This window comes from Hyla sarda, chromosome 10 (assembly GCF_029499605.1).
Source record: "Hyla sarda isolate aHylSar1 chromosome 10, aHylSar1.hap1, whole genome shotgun sequence".
NCBI lineage: Eukaryota > Metazoa > Chordata > Amphibia > Anura > Hylidae > Hyla > Hyla sarda.
In genome coordinates this window covers 130,359,393-130,387,233 of record NC_079198.1, presented here as the reverse complement: position 1 = coordinate 130,387,233, position 27,841 = coordinate 130,359,393, and the positions used below count along the sequence as shown (strand labels likewise).

Genomic DNA, 27,841 nt, shown 5'->3' with positions numbered 1-27,841 from the left:
CCAAAAAAAATTATAAAAAAATGTATAAAAAGTAAAACCTAAGCAAAAGTGATAAAGATAAAAACTACAGATCACAGAGCAAAAAATTAGCCCTCACACCGCCCCATATAGAGATAAATTAGAAAGTTATAGGTGGTCAAAATAGGGCAATTTCAAAAATACTAATTTGTTAACATAGTTTGAGATTTTACTACTATTGTTAAAATAGTTTGAGATTTTCTTTTAAGCGGTACAATTTTAGAAAAGCATATATCATGGGTAGTGTTTTAATCATATTGACCCACAGAATAAAGAAAACGTAATTTTTACCATAAAGTGTAGAGCATGAAAACAAAACCTTCCAATCTTTGCTAAATTGCAGTTTCTTCTCAATTTTCCCTCATAAATAATATTTGTTTGGTTGTGCCGTACATTTTATGGTAAAATAAGTGGTCATTACAAAGTAGAATTGGTGACGCAAAAAGCAAGCCCTCATATGGGTCTGCGGAAGGAAATATAAAAGAGTTATGATTTTTAGAAGGTGAGGAGGAAAAAACGAAAATGCAAAAATAAAATTGGCTTAGTCCTTAAGGCCAAAATGGGCCTGGTCCTTAAGTGGTTAAAGGGGTACTCCGGTGGAAAACATTTTTTTTTAAATCAACTGGTGCCAGAAAGTTAAACAGATTTGTAAATTACTTCTATTTAAAAATCTAAATCCTTCCAGTTCTTATTAGCTGCTGTATGCTACAGAGGAAGTTATTTTCTTTTCAAATTTCTTTTCTGTCTGACCACAGTGATCTCACAGTGCTGACACATCGGTTCATGTCAGGAACTGTGCAGAGCAGGTGAGGTTTACTATGGGGAATAGTTCCTGCTCTGGATAGTTCCTGACAGGGACGGAGGTGTCAGAAGAGAGCACTGTGGATGGACAGAAAATAAATTCAAAAAGAAAATAACTTCTGTATTATACACTGCTCAAAAAAATAAAGGGAACACTAAGATAACACACCCTAGATCTGAATGAATGAACTAATCGTATGAAATACTTTCGTCTTTACATGCGCTGACAACAAAATCACACAAAAATGATCAATTGAAATCAAATGTAATGTCCTTAAAACAAGTCACAATGAGGTTCCGTAGTGTGTGTGGCCTCCACGTGCCCGTATGACCTACCTACAACGCCTGGGCATGATCCTGATGAGGTGGAGGATGGTCTCCTGAGGGATGTCCTCCCAGACCTGGACTAAAGCATCCGCCAACTCCTGGACAGTCTGTGGTGGATGGAGCGAGACGTCCCAGATGTGCTCAATCGGATTCAGGTCTGGGGAACGGGCGGGCCAGTCCATAGCATCAATGCCTTCCTCTTGCAGGAACTGCTGACACACTCCAGCCACATGAGGTCTAGCATTGTCTTGCATTAGGAGGAACCCAGGGCCAACCTCACCAGCATATGGTCTCACAAGGGGTCTTAGGATCAAATCTCGGTACCTAATGGCCGTCAGGCTACCTCTGGCAAGAACATGGAGGGCTGTGTGGCCCCCCAAAGAAAGGCCACCCACACCATTACTGACCCACCACCAAACTGTTCATGCTGGAGGATGTTGCAGGCAGCAGAACATTCTCCACGGCATCTCCAGACTCTGTCACATCTGTCACATGTGCTCAGTGTGAACCTGCTTTCATCTGTGAAGAGCACAGGGCGCCAATGGCGAATTTGCCAATCTTGATGTTCTCTGGCAAATGCCAAACGTCCTGCACGGTGTTGGGCTGTAAGCACAACCCCCCCTGTGGATGTCGGGCCCTCATACCACCCTCATGGAATATGTTTCTGACCGTTTGAGTGGACACATGCACATTTGTGGCCTGCTGGAGTTAATTTTGCAGCGCTCTGGCAGTGCTCCTCCTGCTCCTCCTTACACAAAGGCGGAGGTAGTGATCCTGCTGCTGGGTTGTTGCCCTCCTACGGCCACCTCCACGTCTACTGATGTATTGGCCTGTCTCCTGGTAGCGCCTCCCTGCTCTGGACACTACGCTGACAGACACAGCAAGCCTTTTTGCCACAGCTCGCATTGATGTGCCATCCTGGATGAGCTGCACTACCTGAGCCACTTGTGTGGGTATTAGACTCCGTCTCATGCTACCACTAGTGTGAAAACACCGCCAGCTTTCAAAAATGACCAATACATCCGCCAGGAAGCATAGGAACTGAGAAGTGGTCTGTGGTCACCACCTGCAGAACAACTCCTTTATTGGGGGGTGTCTTGCTAATTGTCTATAATGTCCACCTGTTGTCTGTTCCATTTGCACAACAACATGTGAAATTGATTGTCAATCAGTGTTCTTCCTGAGTGGACAGTGTGATTTCACAGAAGTGTCATTGTGTTGTTTATGTGTTCCCTTTATTTTTTGGAGCAGTGTACATCAGCTGATAAGTACTGGAAGGATTACGATTTTTAAATAGAAGTAATTTACAAACCTGTTTAACTTTTTGGCACCAGTTGGTTTAAAAAAAAATGTTTTCCATTGGAGTACCCCTTTAACTCGTCTTTAGATCCACTGCTGAGAAACCTCTCTTATCATACTCCAGACTAGCGGATCATGATTGGCACCTTGTGCTGAAAACCGTCGGCTTTAACCAACGACATCTTACTGTTTATATCTAACCTTGTCGCAGTGTTAGCAGACATACAGCGTTACAGACCTTGTTGCAGTGTTTGCAAACATCCTTTGGACCCTTGCAGGCTACACATTCAACACTGACAAGTGTGAGGCTCTCCTCAGAGGCCCGGCGCAGCTTAACTGGGCATGTGCCTATGACTGGAATATTATCTCCCTCCCTTTTTTAGGGATAAATATTACCCGACGACCCTCCTAATTGTACCGGTATAATGTAGCGCCCTTTTTAAAATATCTTGGTCCTCAACACCTTCTATGGAAACACTTTTCCCTTTCATTTCTAGGCAGGGCGAACCTCTTAAAATTAGTTGTCTTTCCCAAGTTGTTGAACATCTTACAAGCCCTACCCATACTCCTCCGCCCCAAGGACGTCAGACACTTTACCAACCTATTCTGCAGATTTATCTGGAATAATCATAGAACTAGAATAGCCCTCCATATCTTAGAGCACCCATAAGTCGAATGGAGGAATCAACTTTCCAGATATCCTATTATACACCCTGTTCCAAATTATTATGCAAATGATATTTTTCTCATTTACCTAAATAATTGATGTAAATAACAGTCAGCATAATTCTCATGTTATCAACTATTAAGAGAACAATTAAAATTTTATGGAACAAACCTCCTAATGATAACAGGATTTTTTTTTTTAAACATAAAAAACTTACAATACACTGTGCCAAATTATTAAGCACAGTAAGTTTCAAAAGACTTTAAAGGTTGTAAAGAAGGGAAAACTGTCATTTGTTGTGTTTGCAGCTCATTTACTGAAATCAAAAGCTATTTCAATCAAACTTTTAACAACATTTTAACTTTATAATATTTTAACAGGTCACGTTACATTTTAACATAGGACCCCTTATTTGATAGCAACTTCACTAGTCTTGTATCCATTGAACTTGTGAGTTTTTTGGACAGTTTCTTCTTGAATTTGTTTGGACAATGTCAGAATAGCCTCCCAGAGCTGCTGTTTGGATGTAAACTGCCTCCCACCCTCATTGATCAATTGCTTGAGGATGCTCCAAAGGTTCTCAACAGGATTGAGGTCAGGGGAGGATGGAGGCCACACCATGACTTTCTCTCCTTTTAACCCCATAGCAGGCATTGATGCAGAGGTATTCTTTGCAGCATGAGATGGTGCATTGTGTCAGGCTTTTTGGTACGGATATAATCAAATGTTATGATATGAAAGATGTATGAATCACTGAATGATTCTATTTAATGAATTTTCACCAAGTCAGGAAAAAAACACAGAGTGGGATGTGTGAAGTAATCAAAATAGATTACTCTAGACAATACCCATGACTGACAAGTCTCCAAAGAAAGTCCCGGAGAATGAAACTCATTGTTTGTTATTTTGACTTCTCAGTACACCTGAATACAGGTGTGTGGGTGTTTAACCATGGGTTGCATTTGCATTCTATTTATCTGTATATCTGGACATCTATTTGAGATGCCTGAGAAGTATCAATGACATCAATGATATTGTAGTGCAAGGATGCATCTAAAACACAATTATAGTAAATTAATGTTTAGCTGTGATGTCATGCAGCTGGACATGTGACTAACCCTGATCTCCATACACACACCCACCAGTCATTATTGGATAATACATTATTACTTGGGTTAACCCTTAATATAGGAAAGAGGTTAAAAACATGGGAGGAACAGAGAAACAGACAGAGGGCACCCCATCTTCATCACAGAAGTTCCTAGAGGCTACCTGAAGGGGCGGAGCCATGAAGAACCAGGGAGAAAAACTTTAGTCCATAAGTAATTTCTTATCTGATAACCGGTTATGACTTCAGGCATTCCCATGGACCCCAGGCAACAATTTTTCTTTCATCCAGAAGTATTCTTGGTAAGATACACAGGTTTCTTATTTGATTAAGTTACCTCTTTTTTATGTGGACCGAATTATGTCATGTACAGTAGCAGACCTGGCTTATATATAATCTCAATTATGAGATGTAATAGTAGTTTATAAGCCACACCCCCTTCTACTGCAGATGAACGGGGCGCGTCTTATGGGGATCAATGCAATGATCTTATTGCTTATTAGCATAGTGTGATGGGATCCAATTCTCTGCTCCTCCGCATGACATAATAATTTCTACGAGGAAACTTAATTTAAGTCTTCCTAATTAGTAGCGTACTATTAATTATATTTAGTACCGTATCTTACCAGAGATAGTTGTGGTTAGAAGTGGGCCAGGTTTACTCCCATTGTATACACGTAAAATGCCCATTTGATATCTTTTGATGTGATGATCTCTATGCAAAGTAATCTATTGATATCTGAACTAACCCACTTCTGTGACTAAGTTTAATGTTGTTAAATAACTTACTAATACATCATTGATATATATCTGACATTAAGTCATTGATATCCTTTATATCATTTCATTGATATTGTGGTCTGTTTTTATTACTCTTTAATGTTAATCAACTGTAACCAATAAATGTACATATCCCTTTTATAATAACTGCGTTATTATTTTATTACATTGCAAAAGTTACTTCTACCACTACTTCAAAGAACTCATATCTGGAAAAATAGTCGGGCCCAGATATTGTGAATTGCATTGTTTGTATATTTTTGGCAATTCATAACGGTCATAATATTTGTCATATTTTTGATGACCATAATTAATAATTCATAATTCACAAATGAGTTATTAACCTGATAACGACCATGGATGTCTATGCTCGTCCAATGGCCATTTACGGGGTATGATGCGGGCTCCCGACTCGAGCCCGCGTCATACCAGCTGGTCCATAGCTAATTCCTGTAGCTGGGGGCCGGCATTAATAGCCGAAATGCGGCGATCGCAGCGGCCGGCTATTAACCCTTTAGATCGTCGCTGTTAAAGTTGACAGCGGCGTCTAAAGGTGCCTTTATCCTGTCCTTGGTGGTCCGGTGGGGTGGATCGCCCCCCCGCAGAGTGATCGCGGGGGGGCTGATCCACTGCTGAGGTAGCCTGAGGGCTTACCTCTCCTGCTGCAGCTCTGGTGCTCTGAATGATACAGCCTGGCAGGGACAGGCTTTATCAATCGAGCGCAGAGCACACAGATCAATATGGTTCTAAGGAACCATAATGATCTGTATGAGGAATCTAATGATTCCTCCTAAAAGTCCCCTAATGGGAATAAAAGTGTAAAAAAAAAAGTTTAAAAAAGTTTAAAAACTCAAACATTAACCCCTTCCTTATTAAAAGTTTAAATCACCCCCCTTTTCCCAAATTCCATGTAAAAAATATATAAACATAATAAAAATAAACATATGCGGTATCGCCGCCTCTGTAAATGTCTGAATTATAAAAATATATCGTAAATTAAACCACACGGTCAATAGTGTAGGCGCAAAAAAATTCCAAAGTCCAAAATAGAGTATTTTTGGTCACTTTTTACACAAGAAAAAAATAAATAAAAAGTGATCAAAAACTCAGATCAAAACAAAAATTGTACTGATTAAAACATCAGATCACGGCGCTGGAGGACTCTACACATTGATGTCCGTGGGACTCCAGAGGCTCCAACAGCTTCAACTATCTGATTGCTGCTATGTAATGGTATTTTAGCAGCTGCTCTCTTGATCCGATGCATGGATCTGGCAGAAATCTTCCTCAATGTGCCTTTATCTGCATGAACTCATCTGTGCCTCCTTTGTTGATAGGTCTAGATGCCATCTTTATATATAATGAGTTATGGCTGAAATATGACATCCTGGGCCCTCACCAATTCTTTTACTTACAGGCTTTTAGCCAACTCCACAGTGTTACACAACACTAGACAGAAAAAGAATGGGATGGCCCCTTCCCTGACTACCCCGACTCAGCTCTGCCCTGGACAAATAACTAAATACTACCACATGTTGTCTCACAAATTCCGCTACTCAAGCATCAGTTCGGGCATTTCATACTGGACGACCATACTGGATGACATAACAACTGACGACAACATCCTACAGGCCTTAATGACTGCGGCTAAACATCTCCCCTCTGCGTTCTATTGGGAAATGGCCTATAAAATTACACATACATCTCCCCACACAGCGGATTCCTCATTGGCAACACCACAGACCACACATGCCCAAAATGTGGAACCCATCATGTTGACCTCTTACACTGCTTCTGGTCCTATCCTTCTATTAGGGCCTTCTGGGAGCGGGTTCGGGAGTATATGACCTTGCATATCCACCTGACCTGGTATTCCCCCAGATTCCACCTCGATGAGACTGGTCCATGACAAACGCCTACTGTTCTTTATCTCTGCAGATGCCTGAAAATCCATACTTCACTGCTAGATATCTGACTCAACCCCCTCTATCCATCTGCTCCTTGAAAAGCTTGTCATTCTTTTCTGTATGAACTGGCTAGAATCTTCACTGCTCAAAGAGAAATGGGTGAAATGTTTTTTTCCTTACATTTTTTCTTATATCTATTCCCTGCACGCATTAGACAGAAGCTAAAGGACTGCTTCGGGCTCTCCCCTTGGTATCTAGAACAGGCTATAGGCGGTGGGGATCCCTTAAATCTTGACTAATGCCACTCATCCCCCACCAACATTTTGTTCTTTTGGGATACTATTTCTCCGGGTGCCCAGACTTAAGGGTGGGTGAGTATTTAGTTGATTTGAGCCCCATGGTCTCCTACTGATTTACTGATTACAAGGAGAAAAAGAGGAGAACATTTTTTATTTCTTTTTACATGGTAGAGAAAAGGAACCTAGAAGGATTCCAAGACACCAGCTAGAAAGATGAAGAAATATGTATCCTGGATGGCCTCAGTATAAAAGAAAGTATTCAGAAAAAAACTGGCACAATTTATGTAGGATAAATTCCGGTTCTGATGCAGAGTTGAAATGTGGAGGATCAGGAGAATAGGGCAATTCTGGTTGGAACAATATTTAAAGAAGTACTACGGGGGGGATTTGATTCCAGACAATATCTGGAGCAATACTTTTCAGATAAACAAGATATGGTCTTTAGAGGTGACTCCTTGATTTTTCCTCTTGAAAACTTAACAAAAATGTTCACAGAGGGTAAGTAGCTTGGCTTTTCTATGTTTAAATAGTTATTGTTTTTTTATTGTATTTTATATCTTCTTAATGAATGGACATCACCCTGATGTCCATTCATAAAGAAGAAAATGAAGAATCCATAGAGAAGGATTCTTCCAGACAGATCACAGAGAGGATCAGGTGTATCATTAAGCAGATGATCTTTATTCCATTTAAAGATGTATCCAATTACTGTATGTGTTTTGGGGAATATCACCCCTTCATCAGATTGGCAGGATGCCTGGATGCAGCCAGGCTGAATATGTATGGGTTTACAATGCAGTAAAATGGCAACCAAATGAGTGTCCAACACGGGTACATAAAAACTACAAAACAAATACTTACACAAACATTATTAATATATTTAGAGTATAAAATGCACACTTATAATTGTTCCTTATATGCTCTAAATGAGTTGATATTGTTTGTGTATATGTTTGCTTTGTAGAGCTATGCATTTTGCTTTGATAGGAGCTATGCTGTTTATGTCACTCATGGAGTCATTGTGGGGAGACGCTGTTCATGTAACTCCCATAAAAATGCACAATTTACCTACTTCTTCTGCATTTGCTTTCCTAACCCTGGTCACAAACAAGTTCTGCATGGGCTGGAAGCTGTGTTTAAAGGGGTACTCCGGTGGAAATTGATAAAAAATAAAAATAAATAATCAACTGGTGCCAGAAAGTTAAACAGATTTGTAAATTACTTCTATTAAAAAAAAAAAATCTTAATCCTTCCAGTACTTATTAGCTGCTGAATACTGCAGAGGACATTCTTCTCTTTTTGGAACAAAGAGCTCTCTGCTGACATGACCACAGTGCTCTCTGCTGACATCTCTGTCCATTTTAAGAACTGTCCAGAGTAGGAGAAAATCCTCATAGCAAACATATGCTGCTCTGGACAGTTCCTAAAATGGACAGAGATGTCAGCAGAGAGCACTGTGGTCATGATGTCAGCAGAGAGCACTGTGTTCCAAAAAGAAAAGAATTTAGTCTGTAGTATTCAGCAGCTAATAAGTACTGAAAGGATTAAGATTTTTTAATAGACGTAATTTACAAATCTGTTTAACTTTCCGGCACCAGTTGATTAAAAAAAAAACTTCCACTGGAGTACCCCTTTAATAAAAATGAGAGTACCCAGTTGAGCTCAAAACTAGATTTGGGCCAAGAAAACACAGCACAGGGGTTGTCTAATAGACAAAAATAAGGTCCTATGTACTGTGTGCGGCCACCATTTGGGAGAGAGAACGCTGAGAGGTAGTAAGCACTGCTGATGCTACAGACCCTTCATAAACTCTTATCGATGCAACTCCACAGCAAGCTGAGCACAGCATTAATCTGTGGACTGATCTCACATCATATCCTGTCCTGTCAGTATCTGCAGAGCAGAAGTCTTTTGGTGCACTACAAATCCCAGCTAGCATTGATGTAGGCCAGAAAACCATCACACATAAATATCTAGCAAACTGCAAAGCAGTCAACCGACCTGTATTTCAGCATTACGTATTTAAAGTGTTGTGAACGCTGCATTGTCATCAAAGTATCAGCTCTGTGTCAGTACTTCATCATAAACAAGTCCTTCTCTGTTGTGCAAAACTCATTTGACTTAACCCCTTAAGGACACAGAGTGTACAGGTACACCTCTGTACCCAAGTCCTTAAAGGGGTACTCCGGTGGAAAACATTTTTTTTATTAACTGGTGCCAGAAAGTTAAACAGATTTGTAAATTACTTCTATTAAAAAATCTTAATCCTTTAAGTACTTTTTAGCAGCTGTATGCTACAGAGAAAATTCTTTACATTTTGAATTTCTTTTTTGTGTTGTCCACAGTGCTCTCTGCTGACACCTCTGTCCGTGTCAGGAACTGTCCAGAGTAGCATAGGTTTGCTATGGGGATTTTATCCTACTCTGGACAGTTCCTGACACTGGCATCAGGTGTCAGCGGAGAGCACTGTGGACAACACAAAAAAGAAATTAAAAAAAAAAGATTTTCTTCTGTAGCACACAGCTGCTAAAAAGTACTGAAAGGATTAAGATTTTTTAATAGAAGTCATTTACAAATCTGTTTACCTTTCTGGCACCAGTTCATTAAAAAAAAGTTTTCTACCAGAGTACCCCTTTAACCCCTTAAGGACCTGGGCTTTTTCCGTTTTTTCATTTTCACTTTAAAAAATCATAACTCTTTTCACCTAAAATTTTCACCTAAAATTCTATATGATGACTTATTTTTTGCGTCACTAATTCTACTTTGTAATGACATTAGTCATTTTACCCAAATATCTACGGTGAAACGGGAAAAAAAATCAGTGTGCGACAAAATTGATGAAAAAAACACTATTTTGTAAGTTTTGGGGGCTTCCGTTTTTACGCAGTACATTTTTCGGCAAAATTGACAACTTATCTTTATTCTGTAGGTCCATACGGTTAAAATGATACCCTACTTATATAGGTTTGATTTTGTATTACTTCAGAAAAAAATCATGAATACATGCATGAAAATGTATACGTTTAAGATGGTCATCTTCTGACCCCTATAACTTTTTTATTTTTCTGTGTTCAGGGTGCTATGAGGGCTCATTTTTTGCGCCGTGATCTGAAGTTTTTAGCAGTACCCTGTTTGTTCTGATCAGACTTTTTGATCACTTTTTATTCATTTATTTATTTTTGTGGTATAAAAAGTCATCAAAAAAGCGCCATTTTGGACTTTTGAATTTTTTTTGCGCGTACGCCATTGAACGTGCGGTTTAAAAAGCGGTATATTTTTATGATTCGGATATTTCTGCATGCAGCGATACCACATATGTTTATTTTTATTTACACTGTGTTTTTTTTATTCTTGGAAATGCCGGGTGATTTAAACTTTTATTAGGGAAAGGGATAATTGAAAGGGTTAATGATTTTTTTATGCAATATTATAGCTGCTATAGGGGGCTATAACATTGCATTAACTGATCTTTTACACTGATTGATCCATCTCCATAGGAATGGATCAATCAGTGTTTTCGGCGATTGAATGCTCAAGCCTGGATCTCAGGCTTGAAGCATTCATTGGGCGATCGGACTGCAGGAAGGAAGGTAAGAGACCTTCCTCCTGTGCTACAACTGTTGGGGATGCCGCGGTATCCCGAACAGCTCCCTGAGCTAACCGGCAACTTTCACTTTCAATTTTAGCCACGCGGCTCAGCTTTGAGTGCTATTAGAGGCGGGTCCCGGCTTCACTATGAGGCCGGACCCGCCGCGATATGATGCGGGGTCACCGTGTGACCCCGCGTTATATCGCAGGACCGGGACCCAGGATGTACCCATATGTCCTGGGTCCTTAAGGGGTTAAGGACTCAGGGCGTACCTGTACGTCCTGAGTCCCGCTAACGGGGTTTAAACCATTCTCACAAGTGGAGAACGGGTTAAACCCTGTGGGTCCCGGTTGCTACTGGCAGCCAGCACCCATGGCTAATGCCTGGCACTGCTGATTGGTCGGATGCCCGGCATAAACCCTTTAGACGCTGCAATCAAAGTCAATCGCGGCATCCAAACTGAAAGTAAATCTATCCCAGCAGCTCAGCGGAGCTGATTAAGACTATTGTGACAGAATCGCGATGTCCCGATCAGCTTACTGGATGATGGGAGGGTCCTCACCTGCTTCCTGGTCATCTGATCGGTGATCTACAGCTCCATGCCTCCATGCAGCAGAGCGCTGGTAACACTCATCAATGCTATTTATGTGGCATAGCATTGAGCAGTGCCTGCAATCAGAAGATTACATGGTATAGCCTGGCTAAGGGGGCTAAAAAAAGAAGTAGATAGTGGTAAAAAAAAAAAGAGAATACATGTGAATAAGCCCCCCCCCATAAAAGTTTAACCCCCCCCCCCCCTTTTCCTATTTTTTTAAAATAAAATAATGTAATAAAAAAAGAAAGTTATACGTGGTACCATGACATACGTAAATGTTCGAAGTATTAAAATATAAGTTTAGCTAAACCGAATGGTCGATTGCTTACACGTAAACAAATACCAAAGTCCAAAATAGTGAATTTTTGGTCACTTCAAATACCATAAAAATATTAATAAAAAGCGATGAAAAGTCCCATCATAACAAAAATGGTACTGATAAAAAAAACTACAGACTACGGCGCAAAGAATAAGCCCTCATATAGTCCAGAAAAGTAAAAAAGTTATAGGGGTCAGAAGATGACAATTTTAAACATACAAATTTTAGTGCATGTAGTTATAATTTTTTTAAAGTAGTAAAATAAATAAAATCTACATAAATTGGGTATCCCTGTAACCACATTGACCTACAAAATAAAGATAATAGCCGACATTTATCAATGTGTGTGTATTGTTGATCTTTTTATACACCCTTTTTAACCCTGTACGTTTTTCGTACATGCGCCAAATGTATTAAAAAGGCGCACGCAACATAATAAAAAAGGCACAGCCACGAACATCCTGCCCAAGCTCTATCTCCCACTTTTTAATTACACAGGTTTTTCCAATGCCGCAGGAGTTTCTCTTTAGCGTTAGTTAAATAGGTGGAACTTACCTAAATTCATTTGGTAAGCTGTGTTTGTGGAGATGGCGTCTCGCAGAGCTCATGATAGAAATCAACCCTCATCTTCAAACTCTGCTCCTAGTTCTCAAAATCGGAATATGGAGGAGGGCAGTATGGCAGAGGTTGGAGGGAGTGAAGTGCCTACTGAAACTGATGGGAGTGTTCGGCGTCGTGGTCCCAAAAAGCGGAACTTTTCGGGACGTGAAACCGAACTAATTGTTGAGGAGGTTTTTTTTTTTTTTTGTTTTATCTTAAGATTTTTGACGCAAACTTACTTTTTCCGTTTTATTTTCTTGATCTTGGTTTCTTGTTTTCCCTTAGATCATAATGTTAAAAAGTACTAATCTTCTAAGGTCATTGTTGCCTCTTTTGCTGTCTTTGGTACTATTTTGAACATACAAATTTTTTATTTATTTTTGGGGCCATGGCCAACTGTCTTCCTTTTCTTTATGCGTACCTGTCCTAGTGTCAAACTAAAATTAAGAAGTGATCTGTTACCTCCTACCTAATCCTGATAATGTACCTGTAATTTAGTTGTGTTTCTGGCCTCTTTTTCTCTAACCTATAACCTTTTTCTGTTGCTCACTTGCTTTTGGTTTTCTCCTTCTGAGGTGGCATGTCCATCTCTCTTCTGGGACCCGGCTGTTTTTTCCTGCCAATTTTAAAGACTTACTATATTAAACATATGTTCCTAGTAAAGCTGGATGCTTAGTAACCACTCTGTAACTATGTGTCTCATATCACAGAAACAAGTCTCTCTGGTGTCAAGAGGCTTTTGTGTAATACTGCTAAAATCACATCACTGAAGGAAAATAGTATTACTAAAACATATCATTTATTGAATAAATATTAAAACTGATAAATCTCTAACCCTCAGCGATATGGAACAATGCCAAAAAGATGGCTAGATGCACATGCCAATACATGTCGGAGCAAGAAATAATAATGTACCAGTTACCCAAACAATGCCACAGTACTTGATATGGTAGCCAACCGATCCACCAATGTAATAGGTTGGGTCAGTTCCTCAAATATAAGTAGGCACAGTTAACCAAAAACATGAACCCAATGCGTTTCTCCCCTAGATTGTGTGTGGTTCATCAGGGGTTAATACATTTATAGAACAAATATCCTCAATATCCTTGCCTTAAATTTATAAGGTTGTAATAAAGCACCACGGTCCACTCAGGGACCACTCACTCAGAGACCCAATAGTCCTTGCAGCCAAGTAGATGAAGGGTAGGATGGAAGGATGACATCCGGATGGCAGGAGCATAAGGAGCCGGCACCAGTCACCAATAATGCACAGAAAACAAATAGAAAAAAAGGAAAGAACACTTGTCCGGAGAGGAAAGCACCAAAACAGAACATAGAAGTTTTTCTCACACCACCCTGGAGATGGTGTAGATTTTTCCCGTAAATAAGGCATTTGCGCCAAACTTTGAGCCTAAAGCAAAAAGGCACACTTCATAAAAACACTTCGACAGACTACTTAAAATATAAAAGAGTGTATAGATAGTCAAAATCATCTGGAAGGAGCAAAAGCGTCTAGCTTCAAAAGGTGCAAATTGGTGACAGATACGCCAAAATTGCGCCAAATGTGTGGGAAAAAAAGGGTGTAAACACTTTAGAAAATGTGGGCCAATGTGTAATTTCTTCCAAAAAGTGCACTGCTTAGAAATGGAAGCCCTAAAAAGTTGCAAAATGACTTTTTTTTTCATTTCCCCACATAAATATTTTTTTTTGGTTTTACCGCAGATTATGTTATAAAATAAGTAATATCATTACAAAGTACAATTGGTGACGCAAAAAACAAATTGCAATTGGTGAGGCAAAAAGATTAAGATTTTTTAATAGAAATAATTTACAAATCTGTTTAACTTTCTGGCACCAGTTGATTTAACCACTTAAGGACGCAGGGCTTACCCAGTGTTTAAAACGGGGTCACGCCGTGCGCACGCCCGCATCACACCGGGTCGGTCCTGGCTGCTATTGATCTTTGTACCGCACGCTTTTAACCCTTCAGATGCAGCGATCAAAGTTGATCGCCGCGTCAAAAATGAAAGTAAAAGCTTCCCGGCAGCTCAGTCAGGCTGATCGGGACTATTGCGATAAAATCGCAATGTCCTGATCAGCTAGGACATGAGCGGAGGCCCCCACCTTGCTCCGTCGCGTCAGATCGGCATTTGATTGCTCCAAGCCTGAGCTGCAGGCTTGAGCAATCAACACCCTATTCCGCTGATCCATGCAAAGCTATGGCTTTGCAGGGATCAGGGTAAAAGATCAGTGTGTGCAGTGTACAATGCAAAAAAAAGTGAAAAAAAAAATGTTAATAAAGGTAATTTAACCCCTTCCCTAATAAAAGTTTGAATCACCACCCTTTTCCCATAAAAAAAATTGTGTAAATTAAAATTAAAATAAACATATGTGGTATCGCCGCATGCGTAAATGTCCAAACTATAAAGAATATATTGTTAATTAAATCACACTGTCAATGGTGTACGTGCAAAAAAAATCCAAAGTCCAAAATAGCGTATTTTTGGTCCCTTTTACATGATAAACAAAATGAATAAAAAGCAATCAAACATGGTAACGATAAAAACTTCAGAACACGGTGCAAAAAATGAGCCCTCATACCGGCTCGTACGAGGAAAAATAAAAAAGTTATAGGGGTCAGAAGATGACAATTTTAAACGTTTAAATTTTTCTGCACGTAGTTATGATTTTTTTCAGAAGTACGACAAAAGCAAATGTATATAAGTAGGGTATCATTTTAATCATATTGACCTACAGAATAAAGATAAGGTATCATTTTAACAGAAAAATGCCCTACGTAGAAACGGAAGCCCCCAAAAGTTACAAAATGACATTTTTTGTCAATTTTGTCACGCAATGAATTTTTTTTCAATTTCTCTGTGGATTTTTTGGGTAAAATGACTAATGTCACTGCAAAGTAGAATTGGTGACGCAAAGAATAAGCCATCATATGGAATATTATGTGCAAAATTGAAAGTGTTATGATTTTTAGAAGGTGATGAGGAAAAAATGAAAATGGAAAAACGCTGAGTCCTTAAGGGGTTAAAAAAAAAGTTTTCCATCAGAGTACCCCTTTTCCACCAGGTTAAAGATGTACTTCGGTGGAAAATATATATATTTTTTAAATCAACTAGTGCCAGAAAGTTAAACAGATTTGTAAATTACTTCTATTTAAAAAAATGTAATCCTTCCATTACTTATCAGATACTATATGCTCCAGAGTAAGTTCTTTTCTTTTTGAATTTCCAATCTGTCTGACCACAGTGCTCTCTGCTGACACCTCTGTCCATGTCTGGAACTGTCCAGAGTATGAGCAAATCCTCATAGCAAGCCTGTGCTGCTCTGGACAGTTCCTGACAAGTGTTGAATATACAGATAAAATTTCAAATGTTAGAATCCGGTGTAGGCCTGAAGGGAACTATAGATATATTAGATATTTGCTCCGTCCAGTGGTGGACAGGACATCCAGCTAGAACAATCTCACTCCAGGTTAAATCATAAAGGTAATGTGCTCATGTGCTGAAATAGGAGATGAACAAAGATGGTGGTCAGGAGGTATAGCTGGTAAGTTGTTTGATGGAGGTAAAGCTGGTAAGTTGAGAGAAATTATTTGCCCTCGTAGTTAGCAGGCTCCGGGCAGCTCTCAGCAATAGATGGCGTAAAACATTACAGAAGGATAAGGGATGTTCCCCGCTGCTGATGGAGATTTCACCCCAGGAGATCTTGGTCTAAACTGGTTCAGATGTGGATCTTTGGAACAAAAAATAAGGTGCATTGGTAATGCTAAACAATTTTTGGGGTACACAAAACATATTAAATTAAAAAAGACCCCTTCCTCAGTAGCAATATGTGACACAGCCTGTTCGGTATGAGCTAGTTAGTAGTCACTTCACAATTTAAGTTTCTGAGTATTGTCATCAAGCAGCCACTTATTTGGCATTTTAGGTGGTCAGGGGAATTTGGGAAAAAGTCACGTTCCAACGGTGCTGAAGGTCAAATATCTGGGCATGACAGGTAGGGGTTCTTCCTGGAAAACCGATATGTGAGTCACAACAACTGGTAATCCTACTGTTACTAAGTATTCCGCCACTCACTGGCAAAATGCCTAGTTCAGGTATATCTTTTACTATACATTTTAGTGTAGGCCATTCAGATAGCCCTCCTTAACTTTTTCCAGTGTTGCCTTCTTTAAGCTGTAACATCAATTACGTTAGTGTCCATATTGGCCATTACACCATGAGGAATCCCAGGCTTTCTTTCAGAATTGAGGACAGCTTCGGTGACTTTCAAAATGGGGGTTCCTACCCTTCTTTACAAAAGTTTGGCAGGGGTAAGCCTCTTGCTTCATTCTTATACTTCTTGACCTCAGTCCAAGTTAGTTAGGTCATTCAGGAATCTTGTATCTAAATATATATTTGAGCACCATGAGCTATTCTCTTACCAAAATTGTTACTGGTTTTTGCTCCCTTTCAGTTACACATCTCGGCAAGACAGGGCCAATCTCAGGTCTAATAGGTTACATGGTAAATTCAGGTACATTCATAAATGGAAGTCTTTTTTTTTTCTTTGGAAACATTTTTCTGCAGGTCACATTAATGGAGATGTCCTCATTGACCTCAGCGGTGGATCATTTATCCATCATCTCTATTCAGCCTGTGAGTTTTTCCAACACATCATAGTCCTGAAGGTCAGTGACAGATGTATCATGGAGCTGAAGAGATGGCTGGACTCACGAACTGGAGCATTCGATTGGGGACATGCCATAAAACTTCATGCAGACATAGAAGGAAGCAGGTGAAGTATTTTTTTTTTTATTTTTTTATATTAGGTGAAGTCTACTATCATTGTTTTGTTGCTCCTAATAAAGACCAGTATTAGTCTATTCAACATCAAAGCCATGACCCTTTTTCAGATGAGACAAAATAGATTCTAAACCACTCAAATAATGTGGAGCAAGTCATGTTAGACAGCTTAATATCCAGTAGGTTTATTCCATCCCTGCTGGATGCCAATAATCCAAACCTAACTATAGAGCTTACATACCTGTATATTCATATTGACCGTGAGACAATTCTTTTTCTAATTTTTCCTATTTCTTTCAGTGATCAGTTTCAAGACAAAGAAGGAAAAGTGAGATCAACAATTCCACATGTAATGAAATGTGACCTTGAGAAAGAAAATATGACGGACCCGATAGACTTACCACCAGCAGATTGTATCATCAGTGTTGCGCTCCTAGATGCAATCTGCAAAGACCAAGATGACTACAGGAGATATCTCAGGAAGTTCTCAAGGATGCTGAAACCTGGAGGACATCTTATATTAGCTGGGGCTTTAGATATGACATATTATATAGTCGGTAAAGACAAGTTCCATGCTCTCACATATGATGAGGGTTTTGTCAGGAAAGCTCTAGTTGGAGAAGGATTTGTTATAGATTACTGTAAGGTTAAGAAGAGAACAAATGTAAGTGACCTTATGGACTATAAGGCCATGATATTCATTGCAGCTCACAAGGATAAGTAGGTCTGAGTAGAAAAATACAACCTAAGTCTCTGTGACAAAATCTTTTAATATATAATGGTTTAAAATGCTTGAGTGGATATTCTAGGTTATATAGTATGCATATGTTGGGACTTGGAGCCCCTATAATTTTGAGACCTTATTGTAGTCTTATAATAGTGCTAAGACATGGCCTGATCATAGAGGACATCATGGAAGCCTGGGGTTTTGGAATAAGTTATTTTTCATGGTTAGTGTTGTTGTTTTTTGCTTATATTATTTAATTATTTGTATCCTTTACTAGGGTGGGATCTGTGTCACTCTTCTGATCTATAGGTATCACAAACCTCGATTGATGCCCAATAATTATATTGAAATAGGTGTAAGACATGTCAACAACATAGATCATATTTTTGACCATAGCTTCTTTAAATCAGCACTTAACCTGTTAGGGACACAGGATGTATCTGTAGGCACTGGCTGCCTTGTACTTGATGCACCAGGATGTACATGTAAGTCTGGAGTCCCATCCCAGCTTTGAAGTGAGCACAGGAGCTGCACTTGCTTCATAGACTGTGGGTCCTGGCAGCTATCTTCTGATGCTCGCCATTAATCAATACTGATCACGGTATCTGAAGTATGCTGGGGGGGGGAGGGGGGAGCACAGACACACATCAGACCACCAGCGGTTCAGTCTCAGTTATTTGATAAGTAAAGATGGCCACAAGAGCTCCGCTCAACTGCTTCGCATCTGCTGTGCTTTTCTCCTCTGGTCTGCTTTCTGACAGACCAGAGAAGAAGATCGTAGATAACACTGACCAGTGTTATGCCTCTTCATAGCATTGATCAGTATTTGCATTTAAAAGATTGCAATACATAGTCCCTGTGAGGGACTTATGTACATAAGCCCCTCCCCCTATAAAAATTAAATCCGCATCTTTTCCCATTTTATAAAAAAAAATTAAAATAATTAAATAAAGCATATTTGGTATAGTTGCATATTTGCATTTGTGGAAATGTCGGATCGATTAAAATATAATGTAATGATCCCGTAAACAGCATAATCTTAAAAAATAGTCCAAATTTGCTGATTTTAGGTCATCCCAGAAAAAAAGGAATAACATTTTTTAAAAGCCACATATATAGAAAAAAAACTACAGGTCATGGTACAAAAAATGAGACTTCATACAGCCATAGGGTACGGAAAAAAAGATATAATGGGTCAGAATAATTTTTTTGTCAAAAATGTTTCAGTTTAAGCAGTACAATAAAAGAAAAGTGTGTAATATAGGTATTATTGTATCATACACTTTTTCTTTACTAAAAAAAAAATATAAATATATGTATACATATATAGATAGATAGATAGATAGATAACATGTCAGTTTTACCATAAAATCCACTGCGTAAATGCAAAACCCTCTTTTTTTGTTTTTTTACTTTCTCACCATAAATAATCCTTTTGGGTTGTGCCATACATTTTACAATAACGATAAAGGTGTCATTACAAAGTAAAATCAGTCATGCAAAAAACATTATTGTCCTCCCCTCATAAGTGCATACCACATGCGTACATCTAAGTGGTGTACCATTTGTTCCTGTTAAAGTCTTAAGGGCCTAGATATTGTGAAAGGCCAGGCAAAAATACACACCTGCTGGTGTTGTAGACAAATACTGTTTTGAGCGTAGTGGAGCGTATTGCACTCCCCTCATATATGCACTAAGTATGTCAGGCAGAGAAGCGTCAGGACGTGCACAGAGGAGTGGCAGAGGCCTAAATTCAGGCAGAGGTTGCAGCAGACTAGGGGCACGTGGCAGCAGGAATTGCAGCTAGAGGCCTGATCTCCCAGTATCAGCTAGCGGTCGTGTCTCCACCAGCAACCCATCTGCCGTCATCGATTGGGTAACACTAGAGAAGAGCGAATTTTTGAAAAATTTGATTCAGCCGGTTTGCCAAATTTTCACCAAAAAATTGGTTCGGTCCGAATTTATTCACGGCAAATCACTATTAAAAACAGCTATTTCTGGCCTACAGAGAAGCTCAATAGGGGTGTAGAACACTTTGCTTTGCTCTAACACCCATAGGAAGTGTGCTGTGTTAGTGAAAAAATACTGTTATTCAATATGACATGCAGATTACAGGCATCACTATTGGAATTATTGCCGCAGAGTGTCTGGATGTGGCAGATTTTTTTAGGTAATTTTTATTTTATTTAATTTGAATTTATTTTACGTTTTTTGATCACCCGTTCTGGTGAGCATCGAGCTGGCGGTGCGCCACAAGGCGAGCTACCACCTTTTCCAGCCCCTGCCTATCAGTGCACCCTCATACTCTGAGTGTCCACTTTGAAAGGGAAGGACTGCAGTAACAGTGACAAGTTGATTAAAATGATTCTGAATGCCGATCAATGTATATTAGTACTTACATATTTATATGCCATTTCTAATCCTGAAAAAACATATTTGTTACCTACTCTTAACCTATACACCATGTTCCTGTTGGGATGTTCCTGATCTTGCTATCTGCTCGTGACTAAGATGGAAACCTTGAAATGACGCCAAGATGAGACGTTAGAAGACAAAACATTTGAGGAAGATACAGATTGTATAGAAGGACAAGGATCTGCAATTTTCCAGTATGAGAGTGAGAGGGCCGCATAAATGAACTTTGGCCAACTTTCCTGCTGAGAAAAGAGTTTTAATGACAACATTCTATCTGGTGAGAATTTGCTTATGCCGGCCCTCAGCAATATGAAGCAGTGGTCACTCACATTTTAATGCCTTACCTCAAGCCATCCTTGACACCAGCAACTTGGACAGGAGCACATTCAGTTTGTAGGAGTTTTCTGGCTATGTTACATCTGATGGAGTTTGGCTTTTTTAGTGTTTTAGTGTGGTTTGTCTGGTCTTTTGGAAATTTTGCATAATACAATGTGTATATATTTTGTTGAAACAGTAGAATATGTATGCTTTTTATGCTTTTTATGTGTACTCATTATTGGCTAAATAGTGGAAGCTGTCTGATAGATGGCATCCATTACAGATCATGAACCTGAGCAAGCGCCAACCCGGCATGAAACAATCATTTCCTCTGTGAACACTCCCTCACCTCTAGGTCATTTTGCTCCACTGTATGGGCTTGACCTTTTTGACGCTTGTAACAGATGTTATGAATAAAGCCTGTATGCTGAAGAAGTGGTTGTGGTGAGTGCTCTGTTGAAATCATAATTTGTAGTTTATGGCATTCATTACTAAGCTGGGTGTTTAGCATAAGCTCATAAAATGGCAAGTGCTAACCACCTTATCTTTACCCTGGTACCCATTGGCCCATGGGTATAAGCATGCTAGCACCACAGACATAGACTATCATTTTTGACAGTCAGAGTCAGTCTGCTGGTATCTAATGTGTCCCAGCAGCATTTGTAATAGTGGGTAGGGGTATATTAATGTGGAGTTAGCGTTTGGCATTTTACAGGCTAATGCAAAGCCCCAGTTTAGTTAAGCACACTGTCTATCAGGTTTAAAAAAAACTTTCTTTTAATAAAAATGTACTCTTTATTTTGTAATATATATATATATATATATATATATATATATATATATATATCTTCAGCCACTGATGTATAATAGTCCTGGTCTATTTACTGTAAAAAAAAAAAAAGTTAAAAATCTAATTATCCCTCTATTCAGTGTTGTGATTACTGCCACAGGGTTTCCCAGGCAGAAGCAGAACGTTTTTGGTGCAAAGGCATAACATATTTTTTAATTTTGCCATGGAAACCCTGTTGCAATTGGCAGTTGTTTACAGCAGCATTAGATTTCGGTGTTGTGTTGGGGAAAAATTACTAGAGTCAGGTGCCAGACCTGAGGAATCTACTTACAAAGCATGTAGAGGTCTGTCATTTTTATCATCATACCTTCAACTGTGAGAGATAGAATTTAAAACAAAAATCCAGAAAATCACATTGTATGTTGCATGACATAAGTATTTGATCATCTACAACCCAGTAAGACTTCCAGTCCTCACAGACCTGCTATTTTTTCTTTAAGAAGCCCTGTTCTACATTCCATTAACTGTATTAACTGCACCTCTTTGAATTTGTTACCCATATAAAACACACCTGTCCACAACTCAATCAAACAAACTCCAACCTCTCCACAATGGTCAAGACCAGAGAGCTGTGTAAGGACATCAGGCAAAAAATTGTAGACCTGCACAAGGCTGGGATGGGCAACAGGACCATAGGCAAGCAGGTTGGTGAGTAGGCAAGAAATGTTTGCTTAATTATTAGAAAATAGAAGAAGTTCACGATGATGATAACTCTCCCTCAGTCTGGGGCTCCATGCAAGATCTCACCTTGTGAGATCAGCCCAGAACTATATGGCAGTACCTGGTCAATGACCTGAAGAGAGCTGGAACCAGTCTCCAAGAAAACCATTAGTAACACATTACGCCCCCATGGATTTAATTCCTGCAGCACACCAAAGGTCCCCCTGCTCTAACCAGCGCATGTCCAGGCCTGTCTGAAGTTTGCTAATGACCATCTGGATGATCCAGAGAAGGAAGGGGAGAAAAAAATAGAGCTTTTTGGTCTAAACTCCACTTACCGCTTTTGGAGGAAGAAGAAGGATGAGCACAACCCCAAGAACACCATCCCAATCTTGAAGCATGGAGGTGGAAACATAATTCTTTGTGGTTTTGGGGTTGCTTTTCTGCAAAGGGCACAGGACAACTTCACCGTTTTGGGGGGAGGATGCATGGGGGCCATGTATCGGGAGATATTTGTCAACAACCTCCTTCCCTCACTAAGAGCATTGAATATGGGTCATGGCTGGGTCTTCCAGCATGACAACAACCCGGAACACACAGCCAGGGTAACTAAGGAGTGGCTCCGTAAGGAGCATCTGAAGGTCTTGGAGTGGCCTAGACAGTCTCCACAACTGAAGTGGCTGGTCTGTCCTGGAGTGGGCCAAAATCTCTTCTGCAGTGTGTGCAAACCTGGAAACATTTGATCTCTGTAATAGCAAACAAAGGTTTCTGTACTTAATATTAAAGGGGTGCTTCTCTGGAATATATATATATATATATATATATATCTATATACCTCCGCTCGCGTCCTAGCTGATCGGACATCGCGATTTTAACGCGATGGTCCCGATCAGCCCAACTGAGCTGCCGGGAAGCTTTCACTTTAATTTTAGACGCGGGGATCAACTTTGATCGCCACGTCTAAAGGGTTAATAGCGCGCGGCACAACGATTGGTGCCGCAATCTATTAGTCCAGGGTCCCGGCTATCATTAGCCGCCGGGACCGACATGGTATGAAGCGGGGTAAGGACGTGACCCCGTTTTATATACCGGGACCGGGCGTAGGGCGTACAGGTACACCCTACGTCCTTAAGAGGTTAAAATAACATAAAACCTATATAAATTGGGTATCCATGTAACCATATGAACCTACAGAATAAAGATAAGGTGTCATTTTTACTGAAAAGTGTACTGCGTTGAAACGGGAGCCCCCAAAATTTACAAAATGGCGTTTCTTTATTAGTTTCACCCCACAAATAATTGTTTTCTAAGTGATATTATTACAAAGTACAATTGGTGACGCAAAAAACAAGCCCTTAAATGGATCTGTTGGTGCAAAATTGAAAGTGTTATGATTTTTAGAAGGGAAGGAGGACAAAACGAAAAAAAATTGCTGAGTCCTTAGGTTAAAATAGTCGCAAAGGGGTTTAAGTTCACAATAAAACAAATGCATTTCTGGAGTCTTAGGCTTGTGATACACATGAGGTGAGATTTATCAAAACCTGTCCAGAGGAAAAGTTGCTCAGTTGCCCATAGCAACCAATCAGATCACTTCTTTCATTTTGAGGAAGCCTCTGAAAAATGAAAGAATTGATCTGATTGGTTGCTGTTACGCTGAGCGCTCCGGGTCCCCGCTCCTCCCCGGAGCGCTCGCAACATCCTCGCTACTGCAGCGCCCCGGTCAGATCCACTGACCGGGTGCGCTGCGATACCGCCTCCAGCCGGGATGCGATTCGCGATGCGGGTGGCGCCCGCTCGCGATGCGCACCCCGGCTCCCGTACCTGACTCGCTCTCCGTCGGTCCTGTCCCGGCGCGCGCGGCCCCGCTCCCTAGGGCGCGCGCGCGCCGGGTCACTGCGATTTAAAGGGCCACTGCGCCCCTGATTGGCGCAGTTGTTCTAATTAGTGTGTTCACCTGGGCACTCCCTATGTATACCTCACTTCCCCTGCACTCCCTCGCCGGATCTTGTTGCCATCGTGCCAGTGAAAGCGTTTCCTTGTGTGTTCCTAGCCTGTGTTCCAGACCTCCTGCCGTTGCCCCTGACTACGATCCTTGCTGCCTGCCCCGACCTTCTGCTACGTCCGACCTTGCTCTTGTCTACTCCCTTGTACCGCGCCTATCTTCAGCAGTCAGAGAGGTTGAGCCGTTGCTAGTGGATACGACCTGGTTTTTACCGCCGCTGCAAGACCATCCCGCTTTGCGGCGGGCTCTGGTGAATACCAGTAGTAACTTAGAACCGGTCCACTAGCACGGTCCACGCCAATCCCTCTCTGGCACAGAGGATCCACCTCCTGCCAGCCGAATCGTGACAGTTGCCATGGTAAAAACTCAGCAACTTTTCCTCTAGACAGGTTTTGATAAATTTCCCCCATTATGCCTGGAAAAACACTGCATTTAGGCAAATATAAAATACACTACAATTAGTACCTTTTTGTTACACATCACGGTGTGCTGAACTAATCGCCGTTTTGCCTCAGCCAGTGATGGCCTAAGAGGAGTGTGATGTAATGAGCACCTAAAGCCGAAAGAATACTACACCTGAGGACAGGAGAGTGATTTTAGTGTTGCTGGGGGGAGTGGCAGATAGTAAGTTAAAGGGATACTCTGGTAGAAAACTTTTTTTTTTCATGAACTGGTGCCAGAAAGTTAAACAGATTTGTAAATTACTTCTATAAAAAAAATCTTTATCCTTCCTGTACTTTTTAGCAGCTGTATGCTATAGAGGAAATTATGTTCTTTTTTTATTTCTTTTTTTGTCTTGTCCACAGTGCTCTCTGGAGAAAATCCCCATAACAAACATATGCTTCTCTGGACAGTTCCTAAAATGGACAGCAGAGGTCAGCAGAGAGCACTGTGGTCAGGACATCACAGGAAATGCATTTCTTTTTGGATTTCTCTTTAGTATACAGCCCCTAAAAAGTACTGTAAGGATTAAGATGTTTAATAGAAGTGATACCCATCTGTTTAACTTTCTAGCACCAGTTGATTTAAAAAAAAAAGTTTTCCACGGTAGTACCCCTTTAAGGATCTGTATTTCAATAATCACAAACAAACAATATTTGTACCTAAAAACATTTAATAAATGACAATAACATGTAGTGATGACAATAATGAAAACAAAAAGGAAAAGTATGACAGCAAAAAATAACCAATAATTAAATACACTACAGGTACAATAACAGTCAGCTATAACCAAGATACAGTAATCTTTAAATAAGGCAAGAAACTGATGTTACAGAGCTAAGCATCACTTAAGCAATGATAATAAAGAAATACTTAGCCGTTATCTTATTTTCTGCATCGTTCAACTGCGTTTTCCAGAAAGGAGCCCTCGTCAAATATCGTGACTGATATATCAACCTTCTGATGCAGTGGCTGCTGAAGGAAAATCTCTGGACATGCAACCATCAGCAGCTGTCAACTGCAGTGTTTTCAGATGAGCTCAAAGCTCCTGTATGTGGGTCCCCTATTTACAGATTTTAGTGAATAGTGCCTCATTATCTTACTCCTATTATCTCACTCTCTATTGTTGTTGCTAAATAATGGTTTGTATAGAATTTGACCATTTTTACACACCTCTTCATGGGCATATATGCTTTCTCACAGATTCTAACAATTTACCATCTGTGACTATGCATTATTCCCTCAATAATGATGTATAGCTATATCTATATTTCCCAATTTAATAAGCATATATATATAACCGATCATATAACCTAACCAAAGGTCTTCCCCTCTCTCATACACAGCCTGATCTTTGGCTTTTTTTTGATCTTGTGCTGCCTCTGAGAGCCTTTGCTTATACAGGAAGGAGGGGACAGGCAGGAGTCAGCCTAACTGTAGTGAGGGGGCCCATTCACAACTGCGACCCGTATAGCTTTGCCACTGCTATGACATGTAGACTTTATTGTTTCATTTGTATCTAGACTTGTGAACTGTGATGAATAACATCAGTCACTTTTGTCCTCTTCACTCCCTTATAAATGATCAATGGTAAAGTCTTCTCTAACTAGAACCTTCCTTAAAAGATATCGTATGTGAAACACCATGAATTAACCTCTTAAGGACGCAGGGTGTACCTGTACACCCTGCTCCCGATCCCGGTATAAAACGCGGGGTCACGCGGCATAACCCCACGTCTTACTGGGTTAGTCCCAGCGGCCAATGACAGCCGGGACCCTGTGCTAATAGCGCGTGGCACTGATCGTTGTGCCGCGTGCTGTTAACCCTTTAGACGCAGCGTTCAAAGTTGATCGCTGCATCTCAAATAAAAGTAAAAGTTTTCCATTAGCTTAGTCGGGCTGATCCGGACCATCACGGTGAAATCGCGTTGTCCCAATCAGCTAGAACGCCAGCGGAGGTCCCCTCACCTGCCTCCGTCGCATCCCATCGGCGATTGATTGCTCCAAGCCTGAGATCCAGGCTTGAGCAATTGACCGCCGATTACACTGATCTTTGCCGCGTCAATGCATGGCAATGATCGGTGTATGAGATCGGTATGTGCAGTGAAAAAGCCACAAGGGGGTGCTATAACACTGCAAAAAAAAAAGTGTAAAAAAAATTTATAAAGATCATTTAACACCTTCCCTAATAAAAGTAAGAATAGCCCCCCTTTCACATTTAAAAAAAAAAAACAGTGTAAATAAAAAGAAACATATGTGCGGAAATGTCCGAATTATAAAAATATATCATTAACTAAACCGCACGGTCAATAGCGTACACGCAGAAAAATTCCAAAGTCCAAAATAGCGTATTTTTGGTCACTTTTTGTATCATGAAAAAAATGAATAAAAAGTGATCAAAAAGTCCAATCAATATTCAAAATTGTACTGATAAAAACTTCAGATCACGGTGCAAAAAATGAGCCCTAATATCAGCCCGTACGCAGAAAAATAAAAAAGTTAAATGGGTCAGAAAAGGACAATTTTAAACATATAAATTTTCCTGCATGTAGTTATGATTTTTTTTTTTAAGTAATTAAAAATCAATCCTATATATAAGTAGGGTATCATTTTCACCGTATGAACCTACGGAATAAAGAGAAGATGTCATTTTTACCGAAAAATTGTAGAAACAGAAGCCTTCAAAGTTACAAAATGGCATTTTATTTTTTTTCCGCTTCGCCGTGGATATTTTGGTAAAATGACTAATGTCACTGCTAAGTAAAATTGGTGGTGCAAAAAATAAGCCATAACATGGAATTTGAGATGCAAAATTGAAAGCGTTATGATTTTTAGAAGGTGACGAGGAAAAAATGAAAATGCAAAAACGGAAAAACTCTGCGTCCTTAAGGGGTTAAATAAATCTGGAAAGTTAGTACAATTGATTTCCAAAAAAACTATCAATAAATGTGTAGACAAAATTTTTATGGATATTTTGTGTCCTGGTGTATAATTATGAAGAATGATTTTGTTTGTATAATAGAAAGTATGTCAAATCATCACACATTTTCTCTCAGCAAAAATGACTGTAAATGGTATACTTTCTCTAATTTCATCTTGAAATTATCTTCTAATCGTAACCCCTTAACCCCTTAAGGACTCAGCCTATTTTGGCCTTAAGGACTCAGACAATTTAATTTTTAAGTTTTCATTTTTTCCTCCTTGCCTTCTAAAAATCATAACTCTTTTATATTTTCATCCACAGACTAGTATGAGGGCTTGTTTTTTGCGCGACCAGTTGTCCTTTGTAATGACATCACTCATTATATCATAAAATGT

At 39.9% G+C, this 27,841-nt stretch overlaps 1 protein-coding gene across 1 annotated transcript; it reads left to right on the top strand.

Moving 5' to 3' along the window:
• The first annotated feature begins 15,850 nt into the window (after positions 1–15,850).
• LOC130293261 (nicotinamide N-methyltransferase-like) lies at positions 15,851–17,835 on the top strand. The gene is made up of 3 exons (XM_056541762.1): positions 15,851–15,873; positions 16,783–17,103; positions 17,412–17,835. The coding sequence occupies exons 1-3, from the start codon at positions 15,851–15,853 to the stop codon at positions 17,833–17,835; spliced, it is 768 nt and encodes a 255-aa protein (XP_056397737.1).
• Positions 17,836–27,841: the final 10,006 nt, after the last annotated feature.